The 12,554-nt window shown below is 46.5% G+C and overlaps 1 protein-coding gene across 1 annotated transcript in view; it reads left to right on the top strand.

The window, feature by feature from the left end:
* The first annotated feature begins 722 nt into the window (after window positions 1-722).
* Window positions 723-12,554, top strand: part of LOC119453459 (BTB/POZ domain-containing protein 6-B-like) — a 31,904-nt gene continuing 20,072 nt past the window's right edge. Inside the window, exon 1 of the mRNA XM_037715493.2 lies at window positions 723-803. Coding sequence (XP_037571421.2) covers window positions 797-803 — 7 coding nt within the window. The 5' untranslated portion in view covers window positions 723-796. The remainder of the gene's footprint in view (window positions 804-12,554) is intronic.

The following is a 12,554-nucleotide window of genomic DNA, read 5'->3' as shown; positions in this document are numbered from 1 at the left end:
AACGTCAAGCTGTTTTCGAGTAAAAAATACAAAATTGCGAAAGAGAAAAAGAGAAAGAGAGAGCGCGGGATAGAAATAACATGCTTATTTTATGAATCAAGCTTAGGAAAGGCATCACTCTAAAAGGCATTGACCTCGGGCCGCCTCTTGGGCACTCGATCGTGACCAGCCGAAGCTGATATTAGAGGCTGGAGCTGGCAGTATTTTGCCCGACATTTATAGAAAAATGCCTCGAGTAAAGCGAGGTGTGAACTAAAGTTAGCTCATAACGTGGCACAGTAAATACTGATAGCGTCATGAATCAACCGGAAACGAAATCCTTCGGCTCGTTGTAACAATAAGTGGTGCCCAAATCCACGTCTGAGTGGCAGCTCTCACTAGAATTATTTACGCAGATCTTAAGGCCACTGTTGTGCTCGTTGCATGTGGCGGAAGTAATTTTGGAGCCTGAAATACGCGGTGAACCATCTGCGTCATCTATAAGACACCTGCAGAACATCATCAAACTTTTGGCTATCTTTTGGGCTACTTTTGGGTCACAAAAAAATTAGGGTCTGGCTATCTTTGGGCTACATATTGAGATCATTTGGCTATTTTTTGTTGGGGCCATCTGGCAACCCTACTTCTCAAATTTCAGTGATTTCGAGGAGCGGTAGCGTCGCGCAGCGGCCGTCCGGGACTTCAACCTGCCGTAATCCTTGTTATTGCACGCCGCTTTTGTAAGTACGTTTGTTGGAACGAAGTGCTGCCACCTGCCTCGGGTACCTCGGCGATCGTTTGATTTCTGCGCAACGCAATGCCGGGTAAGTAGCCAATGGTGCTTTTCATTGAGTCATTTTTTGCCAGCGGTCGGCGGTACCGGCGCGGCGGCCAACCGGCAAGTTGCAGTGCCTCAAGGTAGCCGCGCCTTTTGTTCGTCTCCGCGGCCGTATGCCCGAGCATGCAACCACAACGCAGAGCGCTGTTGCCCATACGCCTTTATCATTAGGCAGCAGCGGATTAACTGTCAGAGGCACGGGCCTTTACTTGATTGTTAAGCCCACCGAAGTACACGGACTCAAAGGATCGACATCACTTTGTGCCAATGCAACACGTGTGAATGAACCGTGTCTCCGTACGTGCTGTTTATTCTCGAATTTCAGTGCATAACCGTACTCCGGTGGTACCTCAGCGTCGAACGATAGCTGTGAGATCTCGCAACGCTTCGAGAGACTGTGCTTTGGATAGTGGCTTTCGTGCCGCGAAGCTCGTATTCTGGTCCCGACGCGTGGGTTGCCTGTGTGGGGTATTACGTATCTGAATATTATATTGAAAGGGGTCCTGAACCACTTGTATTGCGATAGCAATCATATGGACACTCGAGGCCGTCGTCCCCGCCGTGAATTTCCGTCCTATTGCGATAACATCGCGGCCGCGCACAGTATGCTGTAGGTGCGAGCGAAAGCTTGACAGGATCGTCCGGGAAGGATGGTGACTTCTTGACGCGACAGTGTCTCCGTGCTCCCTCAAGTGCTGTAGACGATAAGGCGAGCATTTCCCTTCCTCATATAGAACCACTTATGTCCTCTCGCGCTCGCAAAGGAGGAAGGCTGGGAGGGTGCACGCCGTGTTCTCCCGCGCGCAAGTGGGGGGGAGTCGGAGGGGGGGGGGGGGGGGGGAGGAGTTAGCGTGCATCTCTTCTACTCCAGCTGCGGCTGCTGAGCGCGGGCGCGCCCGTCCTACCTTGGAAGCACGATGTAAGAATAAGGAGAGGTGCTGACACTCTCCCCCCAACGCGCGCGAAAGCGCCGCTCGCTCGCGTCCAGATTATCTTCGGCTTGGTTGCAGCTGGTTCGGCGCCGTCGTAGAGGGCGCTGCGGTATGCGGTCCCAGCCTCGGCGGCAAGGCGCGTGCTGCCGCTGCTTCGTCTTCCTGCTTGCATGTGCGGTTGCGCTGTTTTGAAGGCACGATTTTTGTTCGCGTTTGTTTCATGAGCTTGTGCTTGGGTATTGTCGCCACGGGCCCTCGACGAAGGTGGCAGCGGCCTTCTGAGGGGCGTTTGAAATGGCTAGAAAGTGCTTCGTTCCGAACTGCAATTCTGGATACCTGACTTGTGCGGAGCGTGTGCCTTTATTCAAAGCGCCGTCCGACAGCTGTCGTCAAGAGCAGTGACGCCGTGCAAATCTGAGGGCAGACCGAACTCTAACGCCTACCGACCATGTCTGCACCAGCCATTTTTCAGAAGATACGATATCGATGGCATATTGTCACGACGTCGAAAGATCGAGGGACAAACGAAACGCACTTGTCGGCAGAGGCAGTAACAAGAACGGACGGTTTTAAAATAGCGCGCTAGTCACTGCTTCTTCTTCTTCTTGCTATGTTTTTCATAAGTGCCGATGTGTCTTATGCCATCGTCATCGCCGCGCTAGACACGTGGCAATATTACGCGGAGCGCTCGATAAAAGGATTCCCCACCTTATTTCCAAACTGTCCAAAGAACCTCACACGGTCAAATAAACCTCGAAAGCCGCTGCGGAAGAGAGAACCTCCTGTGTGCCGCAGTAGTTCGTGCAAATTTTGCTGCATGTAAAAGATATATACTGGGTGGTTTACTATCATGCACCAAGATTGGAAAATATGTAAATGTCACGTAGCTGGACAGAACCAAGGTAATGTTGTCTGCCGTCGCTTGGAGATACTCAGATTATTTTTTTATTCCGCTTAATTACATAATTATTTTCATAATTGATTAATCAACTCTTTTAATGCTATAATTGGATAAAAAGTATGAACAAGAGAATTGTACAGCAGCGTGTAAAACTCCCAATATAACTTTCTGTTGCTCAATACGTGATACATAAAAGTGTTTTCCGAGCGTGAACGAAACCCGCGAATACAGCAATATTGCCGCGCGACTGGCCGCTCGAGGCACTTTGCGTGTATTCGTGAGCTTCTTTCATGCTCGGAAAAACACTTCTACGTAGCGCGTATTGAGCAATACAAAGCTGTATCGGGAGTCTTTCATGTTGCTCTACAATTTTCTCATTGACACGTTTAATCTAATTATAATAATTGAGAAGTTGATCAATAAATACGACTAATTATCTAATTAGGCGGGGACGGCAACAACATGTTTAATCTAATTATAATAATTGAGAAGTTGATCAATAAATACGACTAATTATCTAATCTCCAAGGGACGGCAACAACATTACTATGGTTCTGTCCAGCTACGTGACATTTGCCTATTTTGAAATATTTGTGCACCCTGTAAAATACTGCTGTTTTCGGTGCAGATGTGTGCCTGATTTTCAAATTTGTTCCATCCTGGCTACTGAATTTTTTTTACAATGTTTTTATACATTTTTCCATTGTGGGAGTGTATGAGACCGCAAGCTTCTGGGATGGGTATCACCTATTAAAATTATCGAGCTGCTTCATGCACAAGTTTTTTCGTATTGTGTCTATGCAAAGAAAAAAAGGTCTATGGGATTATTGTGTGGTGGGTGTAAGTGTATTTGTGGACAGGCTGTAGCATGCATTGTCAAACACGCTTATATTGGCATATGGCGAGCCGTCAGCGTCTCGACGACGACGCGGCCCCTCGGCTGCTCCGCTCGTGCGAGCTGAGCGCGAGGTAGAACGCGACAAGACGCCAAGAACAAGGGCTGCAAGAGCAACAGCGTCTGTGAGGGGCATATAATAAATGTGGACAACGAAACGCATCACGTCTTCCCACAGGCACATTCTTATATGCAATTTAAGAAAAAGAAAGTCGCCTCTTTTTTAGATCTTGCAAGAGCCACTCAGTCCTCAATGGACGAAAGCCCAATGAATAATATACACGGTCTATGTTAAGTGGAATTGGAATAAAAAAACTCATTTGCTCAGGTTTTCATCAGTAAACTGTGGTAGTGATGCTCTAATTCAAGATAGACGCCTGCCTTCGTCCCGCCTAATAAATTCCCATTTAAAGAGTTTTTGCATAGCTGATGCGCATTCTCATCTTAAGTTCAGCCACTTTGCTCTAGTGCATTGCATATCGGAAGCTTGCGCCGTTTCATTTCTTAATTTATATCACGGCCACATTGAATTCGCGCAACGATGATTGAACGGTTTTCTGAGTGTGAATGGAAGCAGCGATAAGCATGAAATACATTTTCTGGTGCAGTCACTATTTTCTTCTGATCGAGTGGTAGCACGTGGGCTAACACTTTCATTTTTTTATGCTTGGATGAACGGCTAGACCGGACGAAACAAATTGCGCGCGCGAGGGTAACTTCAGTGGGCTTTAGTGCTGCCCGATTGATCCGTGTTCACGTCATCCACGCCCTGCACAAGGAACCTTCATGTTAGCGAATACACTTATCACTTTAATGTGAATGAACGATTTTTTTTCGCGCTTTGTGATTTACTCACTCCACTATGAACGAAAATTTAGCGGAGGCCGAGGAATGCCAAGCCGCCGGCGCCGTTAAGCTGGGACCGCTGGCCGCGGCGCCCTCTATCTGCTCGCAGCAGAGCTACTCGGTGCGCCCGCGCGCGGCTGAACATAATCTGGACGCTCGCTCGCGCGCAGTGTCAACACCTAAATATTCTTCCACCGTGAGAGGGACCAAGCTCTGCAGGTATTCCTTTCCTAATGCGCTTAGATTCACCTTCTTCAGGGTATGGGCTACTGCAGCCCATCTGTGCTGCCGAGTTTTTTTTTTTCCCGCTAGATGCACTAAGAAAATGTGTGCCATAAATGGCTTAATATTCCTAGCAAGGGCACGAATAGTTTTGCCTGTTTAAAGGTGTGGAAACCATTGAGAAATAAGCTTCAGAAAATATTGATAACTCAAATCATATATTTACAAAATAATGCAAACTACTCTGGCATCAAATAGTGAATGCTGGTGCACACCCGAACAGTGGTATGCATTATATTCCTCTATTAAAACATTTAATTACTTCCTATTCTGTTTTCTTTATGCATATTACATGACATAGAGTCTACTCAGCAACTTCTGAGGTCTCTTAAGTTCTAAAAAAACCAATTCACCTCCGATTACGATACTCCCAAATACGAAATTGGAGCGCAGCTCTGTCCGTGTTTTCATTTCGCGTTATATTGCCTGGCGCGGACAATCTGTCTCGTGCGGCTCGTTGCAAACAGAGCAAAGTGTGGCGCGACTCCATCGATAATCGGGAGATCACGAGAAGCAGCACGTGGGTGACACGTGGGTGCGATTCACAGCAGCCACCGCAAACAGACCTCCGCTATTGCAGTGCTTTGTTTCCATATATGGTATTGGAGGTGTAATCGGTGAACAGACGACGCGCGCTACTCTGGCGTCATCTCGCGGCCATCGTCGCCGCAGAGTCAGTCTTGCACGTCATCATGCTTTTCTTTTCACGCTTTCTCCATACCCTCCTCCTCCGCTTTCCGCCTCATGATTCCGCTGCACCCTCCTTCTCCACTCCTCGCGCTCTCTTCGCTATGTACAGTAAGCAACACGGCAAGACTATTTAGAGCCCCAAGTGCAAAGATCAGACACATGCATTCACTGCCCTATATATCCTCATGGCCACTGAATGGTCCCTATAGTTCCCTATAGCAATTCTTCACGTCAACGATATCCACAGTGGACTTCTCTCTTCTTCTTCTAATCTTTCCCTCCCCTTTTCCCTCCCCTAGTGTAGGGTAGCAAGACGGGCTCAGTCTTGGTTAACCTCCCTGCCTTTCATTCACAATTTTCTCTCTGTCTCTCTCTCGTTTTGGAAACTATGGCTGCACTAAGGAGGGCATGTAGTTATTTTTGAACACCTGGGTTTCTTTAATGCGGACCCAAATCATAGTGCCATGAGTGTTTTCACACTCAATCTCACCGCAGCGCGGCTGCCGCGACCAGCATCACACATCTAACCTCATACTGACCTTATGATTATAAACTCAAGGACGCCACCCACCTCGGACGATTTTACCGTCTGCTCATTTCTGTAAATAAAGTTTATTCCTCCTCCTCAAGTAGTTCACTTTTTTGCAACAGACGCTCCCCATCTGCAAAGAAAAGAAACGAATATATGTTTATCAAGCGCATAAAACACACCACATGTAGCTGTTGCATCCTTTTTCTGAATGATGACTGGGTGATACTGTAACCCTTTCTGTTTGAACACACGAAAAATGAACACATAGGTGGATTGTACGCAACCATCCCTGAATTAATCTGAATAAAACTATTTTGAAGTAAAAAATAGGCTAGGTATCTCAAAATTAAAAAAAAGAGACATTAAAATATTTAATACTTTGAAAGTATGCAGATTAAGAAAAATCTGGACCGTCACGTTTACACCTTCATAACTAAAGAAACCAGGGCTTTGTATTTCTTTTTTATTTATTTCAAGAAACCCCTAAAGACCCTCACAGCGAGGGTATATTACATCATCATTAACAGCCTATATTTATGTCCACTGCAGGACGAAGGCCTCTCCCTGTGATCTCCAATTGCCCCTGTCTTGCGCTAGCTGATTCGAACTTGCACCTGCAAATTTCCTAACTTCATCACCCCACCTAGTTTTCTGCCATCCTCGGCTGCGCTTCCCTTCTCTTGGTATCCGTTCTGTAACTTTAATGGTCCACCGGTTATCAATCCTACACATTACATGGCCTGCCCAGCTCCATTTCTTCCGCATCGGCTATCCCCGTTTGTTCTCTGATCCACACCACACCGCTCTCTTCCTGTCTCTTAACGTCAGACCTAACATTTTTCGTTCCATCGATCTTTGTGCGGTCCTTAACTTGTTCTCGAGCTTCTTGGTTAACCTAAAAGTTTCTACCCCATATGTTAGCACCGGTAGAATGCAACGATTGTACACTTTTCTTTTTAACGAGAATGGTATAAGCTCCCAGTCAGGATTTGGTAGTGCCTGCCGTATGTACTCCAACCCAATATTATTCTTCTGTAAATTTCTTTCTCATGATCAGGGTCCGCTGTGAGTAATTGACCTAGATAAACGACCTTTACACACTCTAGAGGCTGACTGGCGATCCTGAATTCTTGTTCCCTTGCCAGGCTATTGAACGGTATGTCCGTCGTCTGCATATTAATCGTCACCCACTTTTACACTTTCTCGCTCAAGGTCCTCAATCATTTGATGTAATTCGTCCTCATTGTTGCTGAATAGGACAATGTCATCTGCAAACCGAAGTTTGCTGAGGTATTCGCCGTTGATCCTCACTCCTAAGCCTTCCCAGTATGTCACAAAAAAGCGCGTAATCCAAGCGCGCGCCGCGTGTCACGCAAGCCAGTGAAAGAACAGGCCGGCCCCGCGGCAACTTCAACAGAGGGGGAGAGCGCATACGCCTCAAACAGCAACGCGAACAACGGCGCCTAGACGTCTAAAAGAGCATCGACGAAGCGACGTTAACCGGAGAGAGAGAGCACACGCGCGCACCGAGACATCTTCTCACCCGGCGAATCGAAAGAGATAATACAGCGTGAGCGTACGCCAACGGGATGAGTCGCCCTCCCCCCTCCCCTCGACAACGCTTCGACGGCGGCGGTCGAAGGTACGAGAAAAGAATAGAAGTTTCCCAGGCTTTGGCCATGCTACCGGATCAGGACTCCGATAGGAATGTTCGAGAACGCCTGTGGAAGCTATATAACCGCCATGCGAGAATCGTTCAGTGGAGTTCAGTTCGCACCGGTGAAGTGATGTAACGTGAAGACCGAGCGTCTGCGGACGAAGGGGATTCCCCGGCAAGCTAGTCGACGAGTTCATCGAGCGTCTGCATTTCCGTAAGAAGTTCCTTCTTCGAGATTTGCCCCGAGTTGCGCCGAGATCGTCCGACTCCAGGACCAGCACGGTGAATACGATTGGACACTTAGTGTTCCTATTCATCTTGTACTTTACGTGTTGGACTCTTAGTGCTTGTCGTGAATTATTCTCCTGTGGTGCAAGTGTGTGTGTAACTGTCTTGTGTGAAGAATGTATTCTGTTGTGTTTCGACAACTCTAGGCTCTGACTCGGTCTTTCGACAGCAACCGGCGTTCGCTGGCGCACCAGAGGGCCCATTCTTAATTGTCCTTGCTGTCGTGGGATTATTTTCGGAAGCTGATAAGTCGGCTTTGGAATTTGGTTCGGTGTTTGCGCCTCGTTCACGGGGTCTGTGACACAGTCTAAGAGCTTGAATACTTCTTCTAAGCATGCAGTGAATAGCATTGGAGAGGTTGTGTCTCCTTGCTTGACCTCTTTCTTGATAGGTATTATTCTACTTTTCTTGTGGAGAACCAAGGTTGCTGTGCAATCCTTGTAGATATTTGCCAAGATATTCACGTATGCCTCCTGTATTCCTTGATTACGCAGTGCCTCTATGACTGCTGGTATCTCTACTGAATCAAATGCCTTTTCATAATCTATGAAAGCCATGTAGAGAGGTTGATTGTACTCCGCAGATTTCTCGATTACCTGATTTATGACGTGGATATGATCCATCGTAGAATATCTCTTGCTGAAGCCAGCCTGTTCTCTTGGTTGGCTGAAGTGAAGTGTTGCCCTGATTCTATTGGAAATTATCTTGGTGAATATTTTATACAATACTGAAAACAAGCTAATGGGTCTATAATTCTTCAATTCTTTAACGTATGCACACGGCCGTGCAACGCTTAAAACAGCGAAGCTGGTTGATCATAGCCCAACATTTTCCGGAAGTGCACGCGAACTTTTCATCTTATTACTCATGATGATGATGATTTCTTTTCGCTTGTCTCGAACTTACGGCCGTCACTGCGCGTTGTATATCGCAGCTTGCAACACCGACACCACGTTCCACCACGTTGCAGTACCGACAACGCGTTCCAGCAGATCGGCTCCGTGAATGCGTCTCTCTGTCTCTCGCTCTCATTTTCTTAATCTCTCGCAAGCAAAGCGCGCAAAACCTTCTTCACCTCACAGAGCATGAGCGTGCGAACGCACCAACTGTGGATGAAGACGACGACGCTCGAACGCAATAATATTGTTCGCATAAATGCATGTTTGCTTGCTTGCTTCTGCAAGCGTGGCTATATAGCCTTTTTTTTTTTCCTAGTGGTTACGACGCTCACATTGGAAACGTGGGTAAGTGGGCTCGAATGCTGCCGCGGCAAGAAAGTTTATTTTCTTTTATTTCTTGATAGTTTCTTGATGCGAACCACGAACCACAAAAGCGGCTGTCTTAAACAGCTTTGCAGTTAAAATTCCAAGACAATCTAGAGAAACGCATTAAATGAATAGGCAACAAGAATGAATGAATGAATAAAGCCTTTATTTTAAGGAAGGGGACGGCTCTAGGCCGCTGTTGGGGATTAGGTGGGAAAGGAATGTGGGTTCCCGGATTGTTGGCTGAGGCACATCTTCATCTCACTCTTTGATCTCCAACTTTATGCAGACTTTATGGTGCATGTTCAGTTCCGCCGCTCTCGCATGGACTGGTCGACCCCTTCTACACTACTCGAAACAAGCCACTTTGTCTGCCATAGAATAAAAATGTGACGGAACAAGACCACTTAATGAAACATAATGAGAAAATGCAACATAATAAACAGAACAGAAAAAAATAAAAAACATTCGTAAACGGAGCAGAACTAGCAGAAAAGCTGCGCATCACATTAATTTTTTAGAGCTTTATGAACATTTTATATATTCATTTCAGTTGCGATTGTAGGAGGCATCCGGTTCCACTCGATAATGGTTTTGGGTATGAACAATTTCACAAAATATAAAGCGTGGCATATGATGCGTTTGATCTTGAAAGGATGGTCATGGCGTGGACAGACGGCTGAGGGCGATTGAAAAAAAATCGTCATGAAGCAATGGTTGATGGTAAATTTTGCGAAAGAGAGTTAAGCGAGCAAATTTGTGACGATGGGTAAGGTTAGCAAGACCCGCGCGAGCTTTTAACGCCGGGACGCTAGTGAAAGGCGAGTAATCTGAAAAAATGAAACGAGCAGCACGGTTCTGCAGGCATTCGATACTACCTATGATGTAGGCTTGATCCGGGTCCCATATGGCTGAAGCTACTCCATTTTAGGTCGGATTAAGGTGATATAAGCAAGTATACGCACCCGCGCAGGAGCATGTCGAAGGTCACTTTTTAAGAGGCCAAGAGAACGGTTAGCAGCTGCTAGAATCAAATCAATGTGATAGTTCCAGCTTAACTGGGACTGAAGGTGAACTACTAAATATTTGTAAGTAGAAGCTGTCTCAACTGTTATGTCATTAATAGTGTATGTGGTTGGGATAAGTGAGTGAGTGAAGCAACTTTATTGAGACTAGCGGATTGAGGCCTGGGCCTAGGCCTCGCCAGGGGCGGTAGAGAGACCCTGTCTCCCGGCCGCCTCTCGAGCTCGTTGGATGGCCCATAGTTGATCTTGCAGCTCTGAGCTGATCAGCGCGGCTTTCCAGCGCGGCCCAAGCTGTTCTGGGGAGACTGCATTTTTTGTCGTACATGGGATGCGGCAAGAATTTCTTGTAAAGGAGATGAGCTTTGTCATTGGGCGCGTGACACCATGCTTGTTAATTTAGTTAGCAAGCGAATGTTTTAAACTTCATATGAACGATAAAACTACTATCCTTACTTCGTATAGTTGTCTTATAATTTGCTATAGCAATCAATGCTTCGCAACTGCGACATTTATTGCTTGCGCTTTCGCGCGTTCCGCGCGTTCCAAGCTCTCTTTGTTCACTGACTGCCGTCGAGCAAACTCGGGCGAGCGAGAAACTCGGAGCAACCAGCATAGCACCCCTGCACCGAACTATCTTTGCAGCTATGTGCGCTTCGAACCAGAGAAGGGCTCTGAAAAATAACTAATTTGCTCTCGAATTTTAGCCTCACGCCTCTAAAACCTCTTTGCATTGCAAGAAAATGCCCCTCTTTTGTTGTACCCGCAAGAAAGAGCGTCGAATGAGAATAATCGAAGTTTCGGTATTGTGCACTATTCGTCGAAACTTATTATTAAAGCTCCCTGCGCGCAACTAATCAAAACCGTGGTTCTTTTGTTCGCGTAGTACACATTTGAGTCGAGTGTGCTAGCTAAAATTCTGCAGGTGAGGTCGCACAAGAATGTCCTGCCAAAACGGAGGACAAACGTGTTCGGTAATTTGAATGTCAGAACTTGGTTCCATGCGCTGCATTCTTCTGTTTGCCGGAGCACGTTCTAAGGTTTCGCACAATAGGTTGCGCGCGTTTCCTCTCGCTCTAGTTCTGTGCACTGCTTAATTCTCGCGCTGCTTTTCTGCGTGTAAGTTGAGCACTTCACTTTTCCCAGAGGCCCCGGCTGCAAGCACAGCGCAATAACGAGCAAACTTGCAAGCACTCGGCTAGGCGCACTAGCACGATGTCTCAATGCGAAGGCCTGAAACGAAATAGCAAAATGTCATTTTAAGCCACAGGAAAGTAGGAGAAACGAAACGTGCATACGATTCAAGAGCCCGCTGCGGGCTAAAGCAGCGACAGCTTGGTTATAGAGGGCGTGGACCTTAACTATCGCTACCGACGGATGGTGCCCTACTGTGAATATGTGCTATACGTGCCCCCGCCACCCCAGTAACCGCTCTTCCATGTTCCCGAATTTGAAAAACTTGCTTGAATTAATTTTGCGGAGCTGTCTGAAATTTCCAGTGAACAAGTGGCAATAATAAAATCCCTCTACAGCCTTGTACTTTTTATTACGAATTGAAACAACATTTTTGTGAACTTCGTGTTTTCTTCTGGCAAGTTTATCATTTGCACTCGGTCTGGAGAACATTTACTGCAAAATGTATGCTGAGGCATTCCGCGCGGTGATCTTCATTCACTTCGCATCAGGTATTTTAGCCGGAATGGTTTATAAGTGTGTTGTTATCACATAGCAGTGACTCCACACACAAAAAAAGAGTCGCGGTTGTGTGCTAAAAAGACCCTTTTAGGGGCGAAGCACCTTAGAGCCCGAGCCCTGTCCCTCGTTGTCCGTAGCTCTGGTTTGCATGGAGACCGCTAGGGGCGCTGCGGTGCACAAGGGCTATATAAGCGCTCTATATACTTTACACATGTACAGTATATATATACATACATATATATATATATATATATATATATATATATATATACGCATGTATGTATAGTATATGTACGCCAAGCTCCGGCTTCCGGAGAACGCTTCCGGCGTTTTGCCCGAAAGATCCCCCGGTGCTTCGCCCATTCATCATCATTCACTTCGTGGATATGCGGTGTTTTCTAAACAATTTTTCGCAATGAAGCTACCGTCGGCCTTGAGCGCAAATTTACACAAATCTTAGGGGATTAAAATAATTACACAAATATTTTTTTTTTCTTTTCGAAAAGGGGAGGGATTGGTCGGGTACTGTGTTAGCAGTCGCAGTAAACGTCAACATACAAATATACGAGACGGAAGTTAAATGCAAATGTTACCTGCTAACAGCAGCACCCGGTCCGCAACGTCGTCCGCGTAAACGTACCGCTGTTTAGGATGCTGATTTGATTTTTAAAAAATCTGGGGTTTTACGTGCCAAAACCACGATCTGATTATGAGGCACGCTGTAGTGGGGGA

Source organism: Dermacentor silvarum, chromosome 5, assembly GCF_013339745.2.
Source record: "Dermacentor silvarum isolate Dsil-2018 chromosome 5, BIME_Dsil_1.4, whole genome shotgun sequence".
In the NCBI taxonomy this organism is placed as follows: domain Eukaryota; kingdom Metazoa; phylum Arthropoda; class Arachnida; order Ixodida; family Ixodidae; genus Dermacentor; species Dermacentor silvarum.
The sequence above is the reverse complement of the archived record's forward strand: the minus strand, read 5'-3'. Positions and strand labels throughout refer to the sequence as shown.